General features: G+C 39.0%; 1 protein-coding gene across 3 annotated transcripts; it reads left to right on the plus strand.

Annotated features, from left to right (window-relative positions):
• Positions 1–120: 120 nt before the first annotated feature.
• Positions 121–23,553, plus strand: TBC1D31 (TBC1 domain family member 31). 3 transcript variants are annotated; one of them, XM_066566054.1, is made up of 23 exons: positions 121–197; positions 2,500–2,646; positions 3,207–3,322; positions 5,168–5,346; positions 7,652–7,803; positions 8,256–8,415; positions 8,653–8,853; positions 10,030–10,206; positions 11,015–11,094; positions 11,198–11,344; positions 11,623–11,756; positions 12,772–12,905; positions 13,483–13,662; positions 14,645–14,877; positions 15,477–15,626; positions 16,828–16,963; positions 17,827–17,901; positions 19,638–19,778; positions 20,622–20,798; positions 21,214–21,364; positions 22,412–22,528; positions 22,673–22,702; positions 23,204–23,553. In XM_066566054.1, the coding sequence occupies exons 1-23, from the start codon at positions 121–123 to the stop codon at positions 23,338–23,340; spliced, it is 3,231 nt and encodes a 1,076-aa protein (XP_066422151.1). In that variant the 3' UTR covers positions 23,341–23,553. The 3 variants fall into 3 exon arrangements, with proteins under 3 accessions (XP_066422151.1, XP_066422157.1, XP_066422166.1); XM_066566060.1 differs by lacking the exons at positions 121–197; positions 7,652–7,803; positions 8,256–8,415 and having other exon boundaries at positions 2,386–2,646; XM_066566069.1 differs by lacking the exons at positions 121–197; positions 2,500–2,646; positions 3,207–3,322; positions 7,652–7,803 and having other exon boundaries at positions 5,209–5,346.
• The last annotated feature ends 286 nt before the right edge of the window (positions 23,554–23,839 follow it).

Consider the following 23,839-nt stretch of genomic DNA (forward strand, 5'->3'; position numbering starts at 1 on the left):
CCTTGCGGCTCCTCCCCATTGGTGAAGCGGGAGCGGGCTGTACCACGCGAGCGGCGTCCCCCGGCGCGGAGCGTGGGTGGAGCCCTGAGGGCAGCGCGGGAGCGGCGGCGCCGGGCGGGGATGGAGCGCTGCGATTTGGGCGAGCGGCGGCGCGGGCCCATCTGGAGCCGCAGGGCGGGGGCGGCCGCACCGCGGGGGTAACGGGGCCGGGCCGGGGGGAGAGGCTGCCCGAGAGGAGCGGGAGGACGGGGCGGGGCCGGCCCGGGCCCACCTGAGCCTCTGCAGAGTGGTTGAAGGGGCAGCCCTGGGATAGCCGGTCAGATAACGAAAGGAGCGCGTTCCCCTCGGGTCACAGGCTCGCTGCGGTTGGAAGGGGCCTCTGGAGGTCATCCAGTCCAAGCCCTGCCAAGGCAGGGCCACCTAGAGCACGGTCCAGGTGGGCTTGGAATGTTTCCAGAGAGAGACACTCCACCACTCCTTGGGCAGCCTGTCTGGTGCCCTGCCATCCTCAACGTGAAGAAGTTATTCCTCCTGTTGAGGTGAAACTTTCGTGTTTTAGTTCGAGGCCATTGCTGCTCGTCCTGTCGCTGGGCACACCGAAAAGGGTCTGGCACCGATCCTCTTGGCACCCGCCCCTGAGATATTTATATGCATTAATGAGATTCGCTCCTGAAGGTGGAGCAGGTCCTCAAGGAGGTGGTGACACCCCCGCGCTCAGGCTGCTCAGCTCGGCCGGGCACTTACCCTGCTTTAGGTGTATTGAATAAAATGCCATGGGGGAATTCCAGCAGATTAATCGCAGTGTGGTGTGCTGTGTAAATACTGCCTGGTCTAAGCTGAAGAGCAGCAGCTGAAATGCTGCTTTGGGGGCCTCTGTCCTGGGGGACTCTGGAGGCAGCCCCGTGAACTCCTAACTCTGTTCTCCTGGCTTAGTTCAGTTGCAGGGAAACTTGAAAGGCAGAGAGTGACGTTGGAAAGGTCTTGGGAGGTGCTGTAGCGGCAGCGATAGGTACTTGTGTGTCAGGGTGGTTTTAGAAGCAGAAGTCATACTTCATTTGTTAGGGTCTTTAATATCATAATCCCACACAAACATCACTAGATTTCAGTTACACTTTAAAATATTTTATCTTTCTAATTTCATTTTTATGGCCCTTTTATTGAAGAAAAGAAGGGGCTTAACAGTGAGGTGCAATTAGTTTTATCTCTAGTCTGTACCATAGCTGTATGTGCTCACTCAGACCTTGTAACAAACCCCCCAGCCCCATGAAGGTGCTGGGTAGCATATTCTGTGTCTCAGAGCTAGCAGCATCTCATATAACCATGGTCAGAGCATTCTGCAACTGCTCTGCAGTCTTTAATCAGCCTGCCAATATCTGGCACAGCTTTGGTGTTTAGCTTAACTGAATTCATGTCCAAGTGATAATACAAAATTATTGGCTTGTTCAGTGTTAGGCAATAAATCCAGGAATTGCAGATCTTCCAAATCTCAGTCTCCTGCTTCCTGGAAAACCCTTCCTCCTCTTACAGTTTATTCTGCATATTTCTGCATCTGGCTCTGTTTTATGTGGACAGCACCATACAAGGATAGAAGGGGCAAACTGGAAACTTTTGTTCTATAATAGCTCAGATGAATAGTAATAAATAAAGCTTTCTTCATAGAATCATAGAATGGTTTGGAATGGAAGGGGCCTCAAAGATCACCTAGTTCCATCCCCCCTGCCATGGGCCTTCCACTGGACCAGGCTGCTCAGGGCACCATCCATCCTGGCCTTGAACACTTCCAGGGATGGAGCATCCAGAGCTTCTCTAGGGAGCCTGGGTTGTCTCACCACCCTCACAGTAAAGATTTTTTCCTAATATGTAATGTAAACCTACTCTCTTTCAGTTTGAAGCCATTCATCCTTGTCCTGTCATTCCAGGCCATTGTCAAAAGTCTCTCTCCACCTTGTAGGCTCCTTTCAGGTGCTGGAAGGCCACAATTAGTCACCTCAGAGCCTTCTCTTTTCCAAGCTTAACAATCCCAATACTTTTGAAGACTGTGAAGTGATATTAAAACTGGTTTTCCCCACATCTAAACAGACTGGTTTCTTACAGTAATGCACAGCTTCTCAGTTTTCTAGAACATTTCTTTGCAGTGGTAATGATGAGCCAGGTTCCTTGCTCAGTGTTGAATTAGGCTTTCAGATACATCAGTATAAATTAGTGTTATTTATTAATAATGGAAATCAGGTAACCAGGAAACACACAAAAGGATTGTGAATGGTGAATTTCCCCCATCTGCCTTACATGTCTCCCACCCACCTGCCAACCCAGTGAATTACTTCCTTTGTAGTATATTTTTAACATAAGAAATACATTAGTCTCATGGGAAATTTTTCATAGAACATACAACATAGATTGTTAAATCATAAGATAGAAATATTTTAATCCTATGTCTTGCAGTTATAAATGGTAATAAAATTATTCTAAGCATGGTTGTTTTGCTGGCTTTCTTCACAGAGTTATGGTGAACATCATTCACAGTGTCCAAGGGTACCATTCCAAGACAATACATTTTCTGAACGTGGCTTTTGACAGTTCTGGGGATTCTCTCCTGGCTGGAGACCGCCAAGGGAATATATATGTTTTTGACTTGAATGCGAACAGGTAAGAATATTTCTATCAAGACTTTTTAATTGTCTGAGGCATCTGTAGCATTCAGGGCTGTGGAACTTGCCTGGACAGGATCCCACAGGTCAGGTTTTAACTAGATAGTTTTAAATAGGTAATCATTTGCTCAGGGCTGAAACTTCAACCCAGTGTCTCGTGTAGGCTCCCTAAATGTTATTTCATTGGTTTAGCTGCTCAAAAAGATCAGAGGCTTGCAATTGGAAAAAGAACAGCAATGCCATAGAACTTAAGGGCTAGCACCAGAAGTTACTCTTGGGCCAGTACAGATCAATGAGTGAGCCACAAATTACAGTAGACTAGACCAAGCGCTTTCATTTGCAGAAATACATCAACCAGTCTTTCAGCATTTTAATACTGAGTTTTAAAATACTAGCACTGATTTTTAGATCTATTATAATTGGATATTATTTCCTTACTCCCTTCTTCTGAGTTTATTTTTTTCTCTCTGTAAAATATATTGAAACCAATTATTACTTCACTTGACATTAAATGAACCTAAGCTTCCTAACACAATGAAAATGTGTATTTTTAAATAGGTTCAACCTTGTTCAGAGAACAATGCAGGCTTGCACTGCTTTGGCATTTAATCTTCGCAGAAAGACAGAGTTCCTCGTGGCTTTGGCAGATTTTTCTGTTAAGTGCTTTGATACAGGTAAGGAGAAATTTCAAGGCTTAAATGCTATCTGTATTGGCATGAAAACTTACATAATTTTAGTTTTGATCTTACATTTTTCAATAATTTGTTTTCTGGAAATTATACTATGTATTTCCTGCCATCTGTCTGAAAAGTTTGGCCCTGTGTTGGTTGTAGTCCTTGGGTAAATGAACCTAAATGAACCCCTTGCTTTGCCAAAGTTCTTTATTCTCACTGAGTCACACAGGCATTTGTTTAACTGAAGTCCACCACAGGATTGCAGTTAGGTATGTTACCTTTTTTTTTAAGCAGTTTTTTATATGTTTACTTAGAATGAGGTACTGTATTAAAATAAAGCCAAAACCATTATGTTAGTTTGTGACTGAACAAGTTCTTGACTAAATTTACAGTAAAATATTTGAACAAAGTGACAATGTACGCTAAAATAAATGTCAATACTTTTGAGTATTCAAGGAATTCTATATCCTTATTGAAAAGAAATATTAAAAATTAACATTACAGCTGTGTATCTCTGTCTTGATTAGAAGTAAAATGGTGAAGGGCAGTCACAATTCATTCTTCATAAAATATTCTTTACCTATCAGAAAATGCATTTGTAATGTCTCCATTATATCCAATTATTCTCTGGAATTAAATATTTTTAAAAAGCTGTAGGAATCATCTGCAGTTTTAGGGCTTGAGATTATCTGTAAAGATTTTAATGTAGCACAATGTTCCTCAAAATAGAGGAAGAGTCACAGTTAAGGTCTGAAATCTCTTGCACTCTTTCTCTTCCTTTCAACAACAGCAAGACCAAAATTAGATATTTGGATGCACTTAGAGAAATCTTTATTATTCCGGAGAGTACTGCATGTTCATGTAGTGCTGTTTCCAGATATCAAGTCATACTGAATAATGTTCTAAAATATGAATGGTACTCACCCAAATCAGTGCAGTTCCTTAGGGTATTAGACACTTCTTACCTGTTGGGCTCCATCCCCTTCTTTAGAAGACACTCTCCAATCCCGTGTCACCTCTCAGGTGATGACAGCTTTAAGCACTCCATTGTCTGTAAGCACAGCAGAAAGTTTGACTGTTGGTCTTTATGAGCTGCTTTATAGCCATTTCCTATCTTTGATGCCACAGCAGTGGCTGGAACCACTCCATGGGCTGCCAGGCAAACCACCCAATGTAAACAGTGTAATTGCCACCAGTGCAGTTTGGTTGCTGAGGGAAGATTAGTGGTCATGCAGTCACAAGTGGGAGACGTCGTAGTCAGAGGAACCATTTCCTTAGAATGCAGTGCACAGCATAAAAAGGTTTAAGGTTCTAAAAGAATTAATGAGCTGTTGCTTTCTGACTCTGCCTTTCTGTAGTCATAGCCTGTTGTCATTAAACCTTTTTTCTTTGCACCTGTAAATAGTTGTGTAATCATTCACACATGCTGTCCACAAGTAAAAACAAGTGCAGAATTCTAACCAGAACATTCAGTCTCAGCTTCTGTGGGTGTTCACATCAGATATTCTGTGAGGCATGCTGAAATTAACTGATCACATTGTTCATGGCTTTTTAAGTTTGATTTTTAGGCTAAATGAATCAAGTCTGTGCAAGCTGGCTTTCTGTGCAGAACTGAGCATAACTTGTAAAATGTTATTTAGAGATGAGGAAAAGGTTGTTCCTCTAAGGTATAATACCTATATGAAGACTGATACCTTTGTTTCTTGTGTTTTGGGCTGTGATGGCAAATGGTTATATACTAGTTATGCTTAAAAGTCTCTCACAGCATAGTGTTGACAATAAAGACTAAAGTAGTAGTTGTTCCACTTTGAATGGCTTTCATATCTTTTTCATCAACTTCTGCAGGAACCCAGGAGCTAGTTAGTTGGATGAGAGGCCATGAATCTTCTGTGTCTTCCATCTCTGTCCATGGCTCAGGGAAGTATGCCATCACCACTTCCACTGATACAGCTCAACTGTGGGACTTGGACACCTTTCAAAGAATAAGGAAGCTGAATGTTCATCAGTCTGTGGGTATACAAAAGGTGAGTAAAGAGCAACTGCTAAAGGTGAACAAGCACACCACAGTAGGTACAACATCACATATTAAAATCACATTACTTGTAAATAGTCTTTAAAATACAGATGAATCTTTTTTATCATCTTTTGACATCTCAACTTTTATCCCATCACGTCACCCAGACACTGAAATAATGACTCAGTAGTTGCAAAGATCTCCTGGGAACTTTTAAGGAACTTCCAAATTTAGAGATAACCAAAATTTGTTTGGACATGACCTTGACTAACCCAGTTTAACTTGGAAGTTGGAACCATCTTCTAGGTTGACCTTGCATCAGCCTAGGGTGGGCTCAGAGGACCTGTGTGGATTGATTCCAACCTGCATGGTAGTAGGATTTAAGCGTGTTGTTAAAAAACAGTTTTGGTGTCATAATGGTAACTTCAGACAGTCACCACCACCTGCCTCATTCAGCTTCTTATTCCAAAGCTCTTCTGTCTGTGCAGGCAAAGCTCTGAATGTGGGAACAAACGAGGCTGCAAAGGAACTCAGCAAAAACAAATCACCGCTTCTCAGCCTAGTGGTTTCTTTGGTTCTGTTTGCTGCACAGACACACTGGAGCAGCACGGGATGAGAAGGATGACATGTTTGTGTCAGGGAGTGGTTTAAGTAGGTCTCCCTTAGCATTACACTATTTTAAACAGGTCTGCCTGCGCCACCAAATGTCACACTTTGGTCTAGGTACTACAGAAAGTCCTGACCCAGTGCCTGAGCATGGTTTGCACACGTGCTGCCCTGCAGTGAATAGTCTGACAAACACCACTTCAAACCAAGCCTCTCGTCAGGCTGGCCACTAAAAAGCCATGCTGCTTTTGCAGAGAACCAGGCTATTCATTTGAGTGTCCTCACCCACTTCTGGATCAGGCAGAAATTCTGTCAGCTTAAAATAGTCACCTAGCAATTACTGGGAAAGATCATCCATAAATTTTTGTTTGTCTGTTTTATTAAAACTGTTGTGTAGCACATGTTGCTAAAATAATTGTAACACCTTTCCTCCAAAGATGGATGCATTTCTCTCGTGGAGATTTTTCTAGTGCTCAGTAACTTTCTTTCTTTGTGTAGGCTATGTGTAGGGACTTCTTATTGGTAAGTGGCTCTTGGAATTTGGTAGGATGAGCATGTTGCAGTATGGAAAAAACTTTTAAAGCCAAACAGTAGAGATTATGATTGAATTAATAGATCACATTTGGGAATCAGGAGCCTGCTCTCTTTGGTGCTACCATTTCCTATAGGACATTATGCAAATGATCTAGATTTCATTTTCCTGTCTTTAGAATAATGGTATTTGTTCTCATCCCATAGTCTAAGACATACAGGTAGATATGTGCTTTACTGAAGTTCAGATTTATTATTAGACTGCAGGCCTGACACTCAGTGTGCAAAGCTGGATTGTTGCTTGCTCTCTGAGCCACTGTAGCAGTGTCACACCCATCTTGTGTGCTTTTTGGTGCCTCTTGAGCCCAGTTGCACTCCAACATACACCTTCTGTTAGGTTGGCATGGGGAAAAGCTAATTTAAAAATGTAGAGACTGAGATGCAGAGTGAACAGACAGCAGGTGAGACAGATGAGAATACAGCACATCTACAATGATCATTTCCAAAGCATCACTGTTGATTCAACAGCTGCTTGTGACCATCCTGTGGTATTTTTCTATGGCAAAGCAGAAAATTACCAACTGTTCAGTATTCCAGTTTACCAAAATTCATCTGCTCTCAATTCTTTGTCTGGTCTTCCTCAGGGACCCTGAAGGAGGACAGACAGCTCAGTCTGTCTGAACATAAATTACTCTGGTAGCTGAAATGACTCTTCCCCACAGGTTACTTTTGCTCACTGTCAAGTGACTCATTTGGCCTGAATGTCCAATTTTCAGTTACTAAGATGAAACCCAGCCCACATATCCACATTTCCAGATTTTCAAGGCCCCAAGAGATCATTCAGACCAAAACTACGAACTTTGTAGCACTGACTTAATCTCAGCCACTGATATCCCCAGCGTTTATATTGCGTCCTTGTTGCACTCATTGGGAACAATAAAGTTTAACAGTCATAAAAACAAGACAGATCAAATTTAACAGTTATTTCAGTGAGTTAAACTGGCTTAGCAAAGGGTATAACACATTTTAACCAGTGCAAGGAGAGCAACCCTACTCTTCTCTAGGCTGTCACAGTAATAGCCACACCTGCCATGTTTTATTTTGCCATGCACTTTGGTAATTTTAAATGTACTTTCTTGACAACATCCCATTTTTTTTTCTTTTCCATATTCTTCCAGGTTTTTTTTCTTCCACTGAATAACACCATTCTCAGCTGTTTCAAAGATAATTCTGTTTTTGCATGGGAATTTGATACTCTTCACTGTAAATACCAGTTGTCACCTCCTGTAGAAGGTTCTGTATTATTTTATAAGGTGTTTGCTGTTACCAGGTAAATTGCTATTTTAAACATTCTAAAGGCAGACTATTAAAAATATGGTTTTAAGCAGATTCTCTTTCTTTATTTGTAATACTTTGTGGAAGTATTGAGCTATCTACTATGATAAGCTTTTGAACTCTGCTGTGACTGATACTTTCAGCAAAGATCAGTAGCAGTTTTTTTTATCATCCCATAACAGTTGAAATAAATTAGGTTGATTTTTAATGACCACTAAAATAATGTTTAAACTTTATTTTATAATATCCTTTAAGGATAATATCCTATCCTTTACTAAAGCAAATTCTATTATTTAGGAGCTATTTTGTTCTTTCAGGGGAGTATCACAGGAATAATGGCAAATTCAAAAGCGATTTGAGGGCATAGAACAAAATGAACAATCTCTCTTTTTAGCTAACAGTAATTGAAATTATAGTGTGCTGATGGAAGCTTTCCCTGTGATGCAGGGATGGTCGGACTTTGGTAGCTGGTGGGAAATCAAATCATCTTCACTTGTGGTGTTTGGAATTAAAGCAATTGATAAAAATAATCCAGATGCCAGAGAAGGTGCGAGCTGTCCGTCACCTGGAATTCCTCCCTGACAGTTTTGATGGGGGCTCCAATCAGGTCAGTTTTTTTATAAAGTTCAAGACAGGAGTATTTGGATAGTGGATTCAACACCTGTACTTGGAGGGCTTTTGGGGGGCTCTGGGGATATGGAGGTATACGATACAAAAGGAAAGTTACTGTACTGAATCTTTGCTCCTTTAGCTTCATGGAATGTTGTTGCTGAATTGGGTATTCCAGGTATTCCACTTTGTTTTACATTGGCAGTATTAATGGTTGAATCCTTTTAACTTGTAGGTCCTTGGAGTGTTAAGTCAAGATAATATTATGAGATTTATCAATATAGAAACATGCAAACTTCTTTTTGACATTGGGAGTCCTGAAGAGGGAATTAGTACAGCTGTGATTAGCCCAAATGGACGGTATATTGCTTCAGTAATGGAAAATGGGAGCCTTAACTTATACAGTGTCCAAGCTTTGACTCAAGAAGGAAATAAGGTAGAGTATTTTACATTTCTTAAAACAATAGTAAGTCCTCTTAGAGATGATCTTTGGCTGCATAAGCAGACTGCAGCAGCAGTAGTTTGCAGAGGTATCATATTTAACAATACAAATAAAGAAAAAGTGATTTGTACAGTTTCCTTCATAGTTCCTCCAGCCTGTCAGGTAACCTGGTGTTTTTGAGGTATATATAGTGTTGGAAGGGGGAGATGGTATTTCTTTCTATAGCAATTTGTGTGCATCAATTTCTTTTTGTAATGGTGTTTTGGAGGAGATGGAAACAGAATAATTGTGCCTCTTCTGTTCCATTTCCTACAGGAAATACTTTGCAGCTAACGCTCTCTTAAACTGTGGGCACAAATGGTGTTTTTGTTACTGTGATTTTATTCTTCTTACTGTGTTATTGGATACCAGCACCCATCATTTATGGCACAATCATACACTCCTAATCCTCCCTAAATAACAAACATTCTAAATACCAGTCCTTATTTTGTTACATTAATTTATTAATGGGAGTCAGGTTTCTAATACAGAATTCCATATATCTTTAATCACCACGTCTTTGAAGTAAACAGTAAGCAGCTCTGGATAATGATGGAGCTGGAGCTGAGGAAGGATGTGTAAATATGTCACACGCATTCCATTTGCACTTTTGCTGATGGTTTGACATGAACTGGGATATCCACTTTGTCACTTGCTTTCACAATCTCCAGCATTGAATTAATTAATACCTGCCTGACACTGAAGACTAATTAAAGTTTGTAAAGGTGTTCTGTATTCTTTTAACTGGTACTATAGAAATGCAAAATATTTTAATGACATTGAGAAACACATTAAAGTAAATAACCTTAACAGTGCATGATACACATCTGTAGTATCCCAATTATATTTTTACTGTTTGCCAAGCAAGGGAATAACATGATGTTTGAGTTAGCTTGGAAGCTACATAAACGTTCCCATAGTTAAAGCAGTTTTATTTGTGACATCCTTTTCCAGGAGCATACAATCTATATCTGTTTATTTATAGTATAAATGTGGTTCTAGTCTTCTTTTTATGGTCATCATACTCAAAAATGTAAACAAAAATGTAAACTCAAAAATAAAACAACAAATTATATTTCTGTGTAATCTGTTTTACAAGATTTTAACCAAGGTATTTGCACCTAATACTAGCCTCCACCATTCACGTTCAAAGTTGTAGAAGATGGGCCCAAGTACACATCAGAGGCAAATAAACTGATCACAAAAGTGACTTCAGAAAGGTCAAAGGGGCCATGGAAATCCAAGCAAAGCAAAATTCAAAGCAGATTGCTGAAACTGCAAGCAAATACATCACTTGAAAATAAAGAGGTAGGAAGAAATTGCAAATATTTTGTCCTTCAGTCTGCAGTGTTTATATTTCATTGCCATTTGCTTTAAAAATAAATTCAGGCACTGAAACACTTGGATATTTGAGCAGAGCAGGGATTAAGGAAATTTTAGTACCGTTTTCTCTCTCTACTTAGCCTATACTCCTACAGGATGTGACACAGTCATAGCTGCCTCCAGTCTGGGGTACCTCTGCAGTTGTTCAAGCAACTTGTGACACATATGGTATTTGCTAGATCTGATCTGCCTTCCTGCAGAAAGCCAACTGGCACATCTAAAATGTCTGCCTAGAATCCATTTCCTTTTTTTCTTAATTATTTAGAAGATGAGTTACATTTATTTCCCTCTGTCATCACAGTGCCATTTTCTCTCTCTGTCTTTACCTTGTGCCTTTTGTGTGTGTGTGTGTATATATATATATATATATATATATATATATGTATATATATTCCTGCTTATGTGTCATCATATGATCTATTTCTTATGTTAGTATTCTTTATGGTTTGCTATATGCATCATTTATTTGTACACAGTTCAGCCAGTTTGGGTCTGATCTGCTTGTGACTGAAATCAATGGCAGCTGTTCTTTGAGTTCAGGAGACAATAAATGATGATGGAATTACCTTTTTGTTGTTGTTGAAGTTCCTGGGACTATGTAGCAGACAGCAATACATGTTTGATTTTTTTCTTTGAAACTATGTGATAAACTTCAATATTTAGCCACTCTCATTGATTAGAGTGAAAAGAAAGAGAAAATGGTTACATTTATTGTTGATCTCCTGTTTTGTAGAATGAATTACCAGGTGGATTAAACAAGAAACGTCTGCAGGCCTTATTGAAAGGATTTGGAGAATATCCAGCTAAGTACAGGTGTTTTTTATGTGCATGTTCATGCTTGCACAAAATAAAATTGCTTGTGGTTACTGGCCTATGAAAAAGAATTTCCTTGACTAAGGCTGCATTTTAATTGCAGGATGTTTGTTTGGCGTTCCTTATTACAACTTCCTGAAAACCACTTGGCATTCAGCAGCCTGATAGATAGGGGAATCCACAGTGCATTTGTAAATATTCAGAAAGAGTATCCTATCAAAAGTGGGAAACTGCTGAGAGTTCTACAGAGGTAAAATATATATTTGTATTTATTTAAAATAGTACTGATTTTTATTTTCAAATAGTCATCCGAAATGTATCCAGTAGCTGGAAACAGCTGTAAGAAAATTTCTAAAATGACATGGTAGTGCCCTCATGCTGTTTTGTTTTGGTAACTCCTACAATCCTGCATCTGTCTTGAAGTTCACAATTTTTCTATGTTGTGGTTGTAAAATACATGCTATATTTTTATTTGGTTTTGGATCAGTGTTTCCTACACAACATTTTTTTGTTTGTCTCTGTGTACAGGACCTTGTCAGCTCTAGCTCACTGGTCTGCTATCTTTGCTGAGACACCTTACATGCCTTTGCTAGCATTCCCATTTGTAAAATTATTCCAGAACAACCAGCTGATCTGCTTTGAAGTTGTTGCTACAGTAGTAGGTAAGCAATGATTTTAAAAACTCAGATATGCTTCAACATGTTTAAGCTTTCCAAAGCAAAAGAGCTTTTCCTGCTGAAATGAGTAAGTTATTTCCTTATTTATAGGTCACCATTGGGTTACCAGGAATTAATAGGGAGCTTAAAACAAAAACCTCAAAATATGATACTTCCTTTTGCAGTGTTTCTAGCAATTAGTTAGCAGTTTTAACAGTGTTTGTAAAGTCTAATTGAAATGTATCTAACATTTGCAAACCCATATGTATCTAGTGTAATTATATCACAATAATTAAGTCTCTGAGACATGGGAAAAGTAGTCACAGCCATCCACCCCACCTGTCACCTGCTCCCAGCCAACAGGGAATGATCTTTTTCAAGGTTTGAATCTCTCTCAACTAAACTCTGTTTAGTTGTCTTTAGCATGTGGTAACTCAAAACTAGACATTTGTCTGAACACTAGCTGTGGCAGTCTTCTGAAGAAACATTCTAAATTAAAGTGCCTTACACTTAAATTAGTTGTTGCAGCTGCTACTAAATCTACAGAAGATAGATGCTGCCAAGCATACATACCCACTTTGCAGCCACATGCTGTTGGTGAATAAGTATCCAAGTTTACAGAAATTATTCTTAGTACGTTAAAAATTACTTGATCCAGGCTGTAGTTTTGTAGTTTTGTAGTTTTTTTAAATACTGATTTAAGTATTCCCATCTGCCTCTCATGCCTTAGTCCCACAGCTCATAGATTTTTTTTCACTTTGTATTTGAGCCAGATCAGTTCTTCTGTTTTGTTCACAGTGTACTGACACAAAAACCCATGCCAGTGCAGCTGGAGGAGCAGTGTACTGTGGGAATGGTTTAGGAACACTTGGAAACAGAAAAGATGGGAGTATCTTAAATAGGTTTTGCTGCCTGAAACAAAATCTTAAATGCATCAGCTTAGTAACCCAACTTCAAGGTTGTCATGAGTCTTTTGCTCGGGATTACAGTGGATTCTGTTCAGCTTCTTGTTCTCTTTCAGTTAATTTTTGCCAACACTGGTTTGAGTACTTTCCCAATCCTCCAATTAATGTCCTTGGTATGATGGAAAATGTTTTGGCACATCATGACAAAGAACTACTTCAGCATTTAATAAAATACCATGTGACTTCACAGGTAATAGTCTGGACAGTTTTTGTAAACAAAAATTTACTGCAGTGAATAGTAGTGCACTGTTCTTTTATTTCAATGAATTTCTAGTTTGGGGGAGTTTTCATTAAATACCAGTGAATTATGTGGGAGTGTAAAGAATATATCATTGATTTCCTGCTGTTTTTCCTTGTCCATGATCATATGTATGCTACTTTAGTTCTTTAGAAGTTCTTTGCTTTCTAGTCCACATTGCTTAAAAATCTATTCATCAAATTATAAATGTACCTTTTTTTAACATGGACATAAGTGTGATTAATTAATTTTCTAATCCCTGTTTATCATTAGGGACGATTTCAGCTTCACAAATCTAAACAGAACTTTTAGACATCCAGTGAAATAAGAAATGTATTTGTAATCACCCCAGATTAACTTTGAATGTTTAGAGTAGGTGGTGAAACTTATCTTGAAATGTTCTGTTTATTTCCTTTTTCATAAATTAGTAGATTCTTGGTATAAGGCAAGAAAAATCATATTGTTTCTTTAAAAGGAATGGTAAAATTGTACTAATGGATTATTTTGTCAATTTTCCCAAATAATTTAGGTTTATGCTTGGCCTCTCCTAGAAACACTATTATCTGAGGTTCTTACAAGAGAAGAATGGCTGAAAGCCTTCGACAATATTTTCTCCAACCATCCTTCATACTTTCTAATGATTGTCATTGCCTATGTTATATGTTCCAGAGCTCCCTTGCTCCACTGTAATCAAGCAGCAGATTTTGAGGTAAACATTTTCATATTTAAGTTAATCATGTGGAAAAGATGTATAAAACATTGTATCTGTTGTTAGGTTACAAGGAGATCCATTTCCAAATTAATATCTGTGTACTTAACAAACACACAATAAATGAGTAAAACACTGAGCAGTTTCCTGCAGTTTCATGCAAGGAGAACTTTAAAAGCTTTCATAGGCTTTCTAATGTCCCTAAAGGCCATTTTTAAAATTTCAATAGTTCATCAAGCCCAAAATAATTCTGTGTCTTTTTTGAGGATCTAGTATGGACTTCTGCCTCTGGAGACCATACACAATAATTCTGTGATGTTGTATCATTATCCTCCTGTCAGATTTTCAAAATTAGTCAGTATTATTGGATGTTCTCTGAAGCTAAATTAAAATGTTTTCTTATGTTTAATATTCCATGGGAAGAGGATTCTTTTTCTTACAAAAAATCTCTATAGGCAGACAAAGGGTTCCACCTCTAAAATGTGCTTATGAGCAATTTGACTGACGTCAAGCAGATAGCATTACTGCTATGTTTAATAATGACCATTTAGAGATTTTCTTGGTAGATAAGATCTTTGACAGGAAGAATAGTCCTGCAAGAGGAGAAACTTCTGAGCTTCATGGCTGAACACTCAAAGTCAAGGCAGGTTTATCCAGTAGTAGGAGTCACTGTTGGACACTCTAAATTGACACCCAGCTTCCCAAATCCCTTACACAGCTGCCATTTGAAGAGAAGGAAAAGAACCACAGCATCCTTTCCCACCTTGAAGAAGTTTGGCTCAAGTCAATTGAGCTGGTGATGTTTTAAGAATTGGTAGGGAAAACTTTAAAAACTTTTTAAATTAACTGTTGAAATATATATATTGCTATTTTTCATGATAATTCCCAGATATGTGTATTAAAAATAAATATATATTTGTGTAAAAATACATAAAAGTGCATAATCTTGTGTAGAATGTAAATGGCAGCATGTCTCTTACAGTATTTCTTTCATCATCGTAACAACGTGGACATTAATGTTGTGATTAAGGAAGCCTATCATCTTATGGAGGCTACACCTCTGGATATCCATCCACAGCAAATGCTTGATGACTTCACACCACTTACAAAAGGACAGTACCCTGTGTTTAATAAGTATCCCATGTTCATTGTGAATTATCAAGCTCAGAAATGGGAGAAGATCAGACAAGATGAAATTGAATACTTGCGAGAGAGGTACTAGTGAGAAATTGAAGACTCAGTCTGGGAAGGACAGGTGGACATAATTGCCTTTGTATGTTGTAATGTGTAGTCTTGAGAGATAAGAAAATTCAGGAAAAGGACTTGAAATAGCTGCTAAAGCTTGAGAGTTACTTGGTTTGACATGTTTTTACATTACATCATTAGTCTTATCTTAAATAAAAAATGTCTGCTAATTAGCAGAAGATATTGGGCTACAAGTCACTGAACTTGGAAGCTCATAGCTAGAGCCTAAAGCTCTGTTGACCTTGTGGGGCCCAACTTTTGAAGGGCCAGGAGTTCTTAGCTTGCTATTGAAATCAGTGGGTACCATGATGCCAAGGCACCCTTAGAAACCAGGTTTTATTAAGAATGTGAGGAAGAGAGTACCTGCACTCATTTGTAATGCCCTGTTGTCTCTAACAGTCAGTATGGTAGCTCTTCCTCATGTACTTTGTCACTGTGGAGGGGATGCCATATTCTTTCATGTCATCTCATTTCACCAGTTCTTTGCTAGTGCTGTCATCAATTTCAAAGTAATCGAGTAATTTCTTGATATTTGGTTTGAATGATTAACGTGACTTCCTTCCATGTAGACAATTAGCACATGAATCAGAAGCCAAAGCACAGGAACAGAAAGCAGAAGATGAAGCCTGGTATCAAAGGCAGAAATTACTTCAAGAAGCTGAAGAACAGAGACAAAAAATCCTACTGGAAGAAGAGAAGTTGGCAGAACAGAGGCAGAGGTATTAGAATATAGGAAGCATTAGGGGTCTGGCTACTATAGCCTGCTATTACATTTTTAACCATGAGTAAAGGAGAAATAACCACTAATTTGTATAAATTGTAATGTGGGATAACTGTGGTCTGGTGGGTCATATTTTGGTTGGGAATTAAGTGATCTGGGTTGTATTACTACCTCACCTCTTACTCCCTGGAGGGAATACAACAGATTAGAGGTCAAGTCACTTCATATTCTTGTCTCAGCTCCCAGCCATTTTTCTGGTTCCTTCAGATTGGGAAGTCTCTTAAACAGTCAACTGCTGTGTGTCTGCACTCTGAGACTTCAGACTTGCATTGTGGGCAGAGCCACACTGCAGATACAAGAGTCACTTACAGGATCAGTGACTGTGCACAGTCTTGGACTTCTAGTGGATCTAGACAAACAACTGCTTTGTGTATCAGTTTATAAGCAAAGAGTTGTGATAGCAATGAAGCTGAACTGTAAGTTTGTACATTTTGCAGTTGTGAAGGTTTAAGAGAATTTCAATATCTCCATAATTTCTTAGATAAACTACAGGTAATCATGGAATCATTTAAGTTGGAAATTACCTTTAAGATCATCAAGTCTAACAGTTAACCCAGTACTGCCAAGTTCACCACTAAACCATGTCCCTAACCACCACATTTTTGAGCACATCTTTTAAATCTCTGTAACCTACAGAGCTGTTTTGTTTGTTTGTTTGTTTGTTTGTTTGTTTTTTAAGAGGACAGCAGGCCTTTATTTATAAACTAATCCTTGAGTTTGCAGTTTTGTTCCTTGAAAGAGTTTGATATTTACCAAATAAACTTGGGACTAATTTTGTGCAGGAAGAGGTACCAGGACACTGGCAGTTATTCTATGGAGTAGTTTCCAGTTTTGGATCCTCGCAACATTAAACTAGTACTTATTAAAGTGGAGCAGAAACAGGGCACAGGACTTCAAAGCTTAACTGGAGATATTGCCATTAGAAGATGTGTGTCTGTGAATTTAATTTTGTCTCTTAAATGAAAACTGGACATTTTACAGGAAAGACAGCAGCCATCCTAAGCTTTGTTAAGCTGGAGACGAGCTCATAGTAATTAAGGGCTAACTGCATTGTGTGTTTGTGCTCTTTGGTACTCACCTTTTACATATACAGTATCATTTCTGTTATTTGTTTATTTCTGTTTATTTTGGCCTTGAAGGCTTGCTGTGGTGAAAAGAGAACTGAAAGTAAAGGAACTGCAACTTTTAGATGCTTCAAGAAGGCGTTTTCTGAACTACCACCAAGATCAGCTTCAAATGGAACTGAAACATCTCGATGATGAAATTGCAAGAAAGGTTGAGTATTGCTCAAGTAATTCTTTTCTGCAAGGGTTAATAGGGAAAAATAAACAAGGAAAAAAGGCATAACTAAAATTTTAGTTGATATACTATGATTTGTGAGCCCAGAGGTGTATTTAGCATGAGGCAGACTGCTTCAAGTGGTAAATGCATTATTTAACAGTTAGTGGCAGTGTTGAAAAATGTAATGAGCTCCTTGAAGGACTAGTGAATTCTCAGCTGTCTGTGGGCTGCATGTCCAGATTGCAAATTAACTCTGCCATTGATGAAGAGGCTCCACAGTGGCCTCTGGCCAGGCCTGGCTCTGCTCTGAATCACTAACCCAGGCACCATGGCATGCAGCTGTGCCATGAAAATGGTGCTGAGAATGGAAGGGTTTGCAGCTCATGGGCACTTACTGAGCCTTTGCAGGGCTGTTCCTTGTGTCTCAGCAACACACTTCACAGAGCACAGTGCAGCTGGGTGGCTGTTTCTGCAGTCAGGGCACTGTAACGCTCCTCAGCTCCAGCTCAGCTCAGGTTCTGCCAGGTGCAAAGCAGCCACTTGCCCTTCTGCCCACTGTCCTCCACAGAATTCTGCCTTCAGAGACTCCTTTCTCAATTCAGAGCTGCATGTGGTAGGTTTTTAACATTAATTCAAGACTGGTATTTCCCTAACATAGCTTGGCTGGATGCAAAACTCTTCTATGCCTCTTCTCCACCTTGCCCTGTGCTTTTGTTATGCAGTATTTTCCATTCTTCATATGACAGAAAACTAACCAGAACTTAGGGGCTTGGGGTTTGGACATTCTTTTTGATAATGTTTTTCTAAAGCAGAAGAATTTCTTTACTGTATTTTCATGTGTTTCTCTTCTCCACAAGGCATCTATGAGACAGCAGGAAACAAATGCTGTCCAAGATACAGAACCTGAATCACAGAAACAGCTTTTTGAACAGGTAATTATTGGGGAACTATGCTAAATACAAATATTTAATGGTTGTTCATTTGAAGTTCTTGGATTTGATTGTGTTCATGCAACCACACCTTGTGAGGAGAAATGGGGGCCTGGTATTTTTCTCTTTTTTCTCTTTAATGATTTTTTTTAGAGTAAATCCTCTGTTGATAAAACCATTAACACAATTCACTGTTATCTTGGGGAGTTTTGGGTGAAAATAGTCATATCCTCCCCATTTTATTCTTTTCCTCTGCTGAGGTATGATTTGGTTGCTACAGGGTTTAGTTATGGGCTCAGCTGCTTGAGGGAAGTGAGTAACATGTAAATAAGAAATAAGTGTATAACAATGTGTTCCTCATCCAGAAACTCCCACCTTTTCATCTGTGATATCCAGACATATCTGCATTTTCTGGAGAGAACAGTATAGCAGATTGATGTAGGTGATGAAAAAATGTCTAGTTGCCAACAACATCATTAAGCAAAAAGGAGTGGATGGTTCATCAGGAATGTGCAGTTCCTTTCTGAAATGACTGATTTATTCAGAAATATGGCTATTCAGTAATAAATGGCTTTAATCAGTAATTCTGTTTAAAGTTAAATTTTAGTTAGTTATTATAAATAATTATTATAAATTACTGCAAAGCAAGAATGCCAGTGGAAGGCTTTAGAAATGTTAATTTTGATTAAAAATACTCAGTTAAGTGTTTAGAAGTCAAAGCTACATGTACCCATCTTGAGTATGTGTAGATCCAATGGAATAAAGGAGAAGTAGACATCCAATTCTCTGACCCTCATTTTGAAACATGTCAGTTTATATTTGGGTTTTTTAAAGCTTTTGGTCTTAAACTTGTTATAATCCATACTGAGCATGACTGGGCTAAATTTCTGTTAGCATTTATTTATTCAATACACAGCCAACTGTATTGTGGCTACATAACACAAACCAGGCTAGGCTCATTTGTATTCCAGTACATGTAAAGTCAGCTCTCTAAGGAACTAATTCTACAGTGATCATCCTCTCTAGGCTAGAAAGGTAGCAATTATTCAACTAGCTGAGGATCTCTGTTTGCCCACAAGAGTCTGTGCAGACAGGCTTTCCCTGCACTGTTTCACTGCTGTCAGCGAGGGTCCCCGCTCCAGCTTCAAAGGATGTTGACTTTGACTCAGTTGCTCAGTAGATTCCTACAGGCCTGGGAAGGGGCTTTAACTTTTGCAGGAAATTGTGTAGATGTGCCCTGGTGAATGTGAAGAAAAGGTGATAAGCTAAAATGCTGTTTCTAGGTCTGCTAGTTGGTTGTACTACTTTGGAAATCATCTCTGCATTCAGGCTGCAGATGTGTTTATTACAAACCCCAGTGCCATGAAACACACTTCATAGTTATGAAACATTTTGGGGTTTTGGCTAAAATTTGCCATAAATTGCAGAATATTTTCATGATGAATCTAGTTCATTTAGGTTGGAATTTTGCTTTTATTCTCCACAGTAATCTGGAGAATGGAATTACATCCCTTGTCATGACTCAGGCCACTGTTATGACTCATGCTTCATCTAATTCCAAGTGGATAAAACAGCAGGATCTATGACTTTTTTGGACAGTTATGATATGCAGGGGGATGAGATGTGTGAATATATTCAAATACTAGTTTAATGAAATTTTAATAAATGTTAAAGAGATGGAATTACCAATGTGAGCTAGTAGCTTAGCAACAATAATTTTTGTTTTGTGTGCTTGGCAGCATCTAATCCAAGACCAAGAGGCAGTTACAAAGGAAATGAAAGAAGAGGTGGAAGCTCATCAAAGAAAGATGGATCTGGAAGACCAACGTGTTCAGAGATTGATGGAAATAGATCAAGAAGAAATACAGAAAGCTCAGACAGTAAGATGATTGGATCTTAACATGTGTTCTGGGGAGTCAATATGCTAACTTAAACAAGTAGTTCATAGTTACTGGTTAATAGCATTTTGACTGTAATTAACTAGTTCAAGTTCATATGGAAATACTTTCTAAAGAAATCTAATTTCTAGATAGCTATATTAATAGATTAAGATTCTATGTTTAAAGTTTTGAGATTTCCAAAAATCTGACTGAAGTGTCAAAACATCTGTATAATATTGAAATTCTCTGGACCTGCCAGAAATACTAGCTTTTATTTTTTTACTTCTCAAAACTTAGAAAGCATGTAAGACTCAAAAGTTCTTTTCAAAACAAGTCATCCTCCTGATAAGGAACATGTTTTGTTTGTAACCATAACAAAATAAAAGACAGCCTCAAAGGAGATTTCAGTTGGTAGTACTTGGCAGGAAATTCAGCTGTAGAAGCTGTCTTCTAGATCTCAGTAATGAATGTGTGTAGCTTGACATTAGGAATTGCTCAGATTTTCAAGCTCAGAACTTGTAACTGCACAGTTGGAAAAATAGTTGCAGCTATCCCACTGCCCATATGCTTGGCATCTGCATTTGTGTATTGTCTAGAAATAAACATATGGGTCTGAATTTTTGTAAACAGCATTTGATTTTTGGAAGCAGATGGATGTGGGTGAAAGTATTGGCATTCAGGTATCAATCTTATGTCAGCTGCACCTGTTAGTGCAGCTAGTGGCTCTAGCAGGGACATCTGACAGGGATCCTGGAGAACACCTCAGTTTGTCCTGCCTGGTCTGTAGGTAAGGCTGTGCAGTTGGAATAGACTGAATTTCTGGTAAGAAAGGTGTTTTATTAGGTGGCTGAAGAAAATTTAGCCAGAGCTGCGCAGAAGCACACTGACACTGACTGGAGACCCAGGCATGATGAGCAGGACCAGGAGAAGTGCTACAGAGAGATTGCCACGCTCCTGCATGACAACAGGGTGAGAGAAGCTGAACTGCTCAAGGCCATGAGGGAGGCAGAAGAAAAAAAGGTATTTGCATAATTTCTTTTTTTAAGTGGGCCTGGCAAAAACGTAACTGCCTATACCTATAATAGGGAGTGCAGAAAGCTGAAATGTATTAGAGAAATATTTTGTTAGAATTCTCCTTTTCTATTTTGACTGGGAGTTTCTGGAAGCACAAGAGTGAATTGGTAAGGGTGTTTTAGTCTTAGGAAAGCATATTCCTATTTCTGTAAGTTCCTCTCATTTTTATTCTCTGACCCAAGACTTTTACCTTTCTCCAGATGTTTGAACGAGACGTTTTTCAAAATGAAACCTTCACACAGCTGACTACCATATTTTGATTATAGGGTGAAGTGTAATCTGTAATAATCCAGATGGTTCTATTTGTTGCTTTTTCCTTGCAACACATCTGTTGAAGACATTTAATATCTCTGTTGCACAGCAGGAAGATGTTGTACAGCATAAAGCCCAACTGGAGGAAGAGCAGAAGGTGGCTGCTGCTGCAGATGGGCACAGGAAGCAGTTCTTAGATGACAGAATGAATGATGAGTTAGAACTGGCTGAGAAGATGCAGAGGGAAGATGGCTGTTTTGGTGAGCATGTAGATAACACAGTTCTGTGTGGATGTTGGCATGAAGGATTCAACAACTGAACACAAATGAACTGTTCATTATTGGGAATAAACTTAAGCACAACTCCTTTACTAAGCACTCCATAAGTGCTTATTGGCAATATTGTTTCATGAAACAGATGTATCTGTTTTCCAAGGCCAGACTTAGAAAGAAATCTCAGTTTGATACCTATCAAATGCCGCAATATAAATGGCATTTTTGGTAGGAGCGCTCGTCTAGCTCATCTTAAAACAATTGTAAAATCACATCCATTAGAAATTTTCTGTCAAATAATGTTGTCCTATGACATACAATATTATACCAAGAAGTAGTATAATACTGACATACAGTGTTATACCAGTAAATGCTTTTTCTAAGTGTTTGTTAAAAAAAAAAAAAACCCAAACAAACCCCAACACATTTATGTGCTTCCAGAATTGGTCAGTACATCCTTCTCAAGTGCTGCATTTGTGTGTTTTTGCAGGTATTTCTCCTACCCCCACCATGCTTCCAAGGCTTACATAAAATTAGTGATTAATATTAGGGTTAGGTGATTAGTATTGCTTTGGGCAAACTTTTTCAGCCTTTGTCCTTATTCACCTAATGTTTTAGTATGGAGTATTTTGCAACTGTGCATAATTAAAATGGGTGGCTCCTAAAACTACAGGCATGAGTAGCCATATTCCATATGATCTTAGTGGCCTGTTTGTCAGAAGATTAATTATATAGGAAGAAACAGCACATGTAATTTCTTAAAGAGCTGTAATTTCTTGAAGGGAATTTTAAGAAATTAATGAAATTACAGAGGTGTAATTCCTTAAAATGAAATGCTGTGATGCATAGCTTTGACCCGAAGAGTAGAAACATTGACTTCTAATTCTGAGCAAATTGTACTTGCCATTAACTGCAGTGGGTGATTGTTCTAGCTTTGCTTCCTGGAGAAAAACTGTTTTACCTCCAGCTAGAAAAATTCACTAGAAACTTCAAAATTTTTAATTTACAAAGAACCCTTTTTTCCATTTCCCACAGAGAGACTGTGCGATTTAAAGGCCAGGTGTACAGAGAGAGGGGTGGAAGTCCAGCAGGTGCCAGGGTCTGGAAACATCTCTCTCAATGATCTGTCTACATTAGCATCATCACTACACAGTAAGTGTTTAAGTTAGGAGTCTGTTTCACATTTAGTTTCAGAGCATTGCTGGAACACCCAGCTGTGTGATTGAGCCATTAGTTGTGTAGGTGTTTAGTGGATAGTAAACCAGTTTATTGTTATGTTCTCTTTCACACCTGCAGAAAATGTCTTTGCTCCCAGGGATGGCGCAGGTAAGAAGTGCCTGAAGTGTGTCATGTTATGAGAGTGGTCCTAGTAAACCTCAGCCTAGTGTAGTTGCATTCTGACCTGATCATCTTGCCCATGCTTTTCCTGTCTTCATAGCTGTTTATGATTTGGGAATGTTGAGAGGCTGTAGAGCTGTCTTTCATCAAAATCTGACTCAGAGTTATAGTCAAGAATTAGTCTAATTTCCTCTGGTCTGTCCTAGTTACTCTGGCAGTAAAAGCAGTTTCAATTCCAATGCACCTTATGTACAAAAGTCTGCAGGCAATGGGAACCTCTGGACCTGCTGCAGCCCCCATTAGCATCTGACCTGATAGCCAGCAGAGGCACCGCTTTCAAAGAACTTGCTCTCAGCAGTCTGAGGGCTGCCTCACATCCAGTGGTACTGAAAACCAGCATTTCTCTACCTGTTTTCCAGCAGGTATTTGTAGTGCTCATGGAAAGCCACTAGTTGCAATGTTAAGTTTCTTGTACTTGGTTGTGTTTAGACAGAAGCCGGGCAGAGCTGGCACGCCGGGAACGGGAGCTGATGGCCGAGGTGCGGCGGCTCAGACGAAGGATCACCTCACGGGCCCGAGCCAGGCTGCCTCCAGCTCCTTCCCCAGCTACAGCGTGCTCACCTTGAGGTGATTTGCACTGGACCTTTAGCTGCACTTTCAATTTATTAATCAGTGAAAAGCTAAATATGTATAGTGTGATTCAGGATGGATCATAGACTTATTAAAGGCTTTTGGAGATATTTTTATATAAGAATAAAATCCTAGCTAGAAAATATGTATTTGTTTGTAACCTTCTTGTTATTTTTTCCTTCTAAAATAAACTCATTTTTTACCATTAAGTTACTGAATGTGCAGTATTTGTGTACTTCATTTTTTTTGATGGCTGCCCTGACTTGAAGAAGCAAACCACTGTTAAAAATGTTGGTTTTGTCAGTGATGCGGAAGTGGATTCTACAGGTTGCAGCAGGGAAATTTGCAATCAGAGAAAAGAATCCTTTCCAGCGAGAGCCAAACACTGAAACCAAGACCCAGAGAGGGTGTGGAGCACCTGCTGCTGGAGATGCATGTAGTTGTTACACATATTAGCAAGTTCATTTCATGAGAAAGAATGGGAGAGAGGATCTA

The sequence above is a fragment of the Molothrus aeneus genome, chromosome 1 (genome assembly GCF_037042795.1).
Source record: "Molothrus aeneus isolate 106 chromosome 1, BPBGC_Maene_1.0, whole genome shotgun sequence".
Lineage (NCBI taxonomy): Eukaryota > Metazoa > Chordata > Aves > Passeriformes > Icteridae > Molothrus > Molothrus aeneus.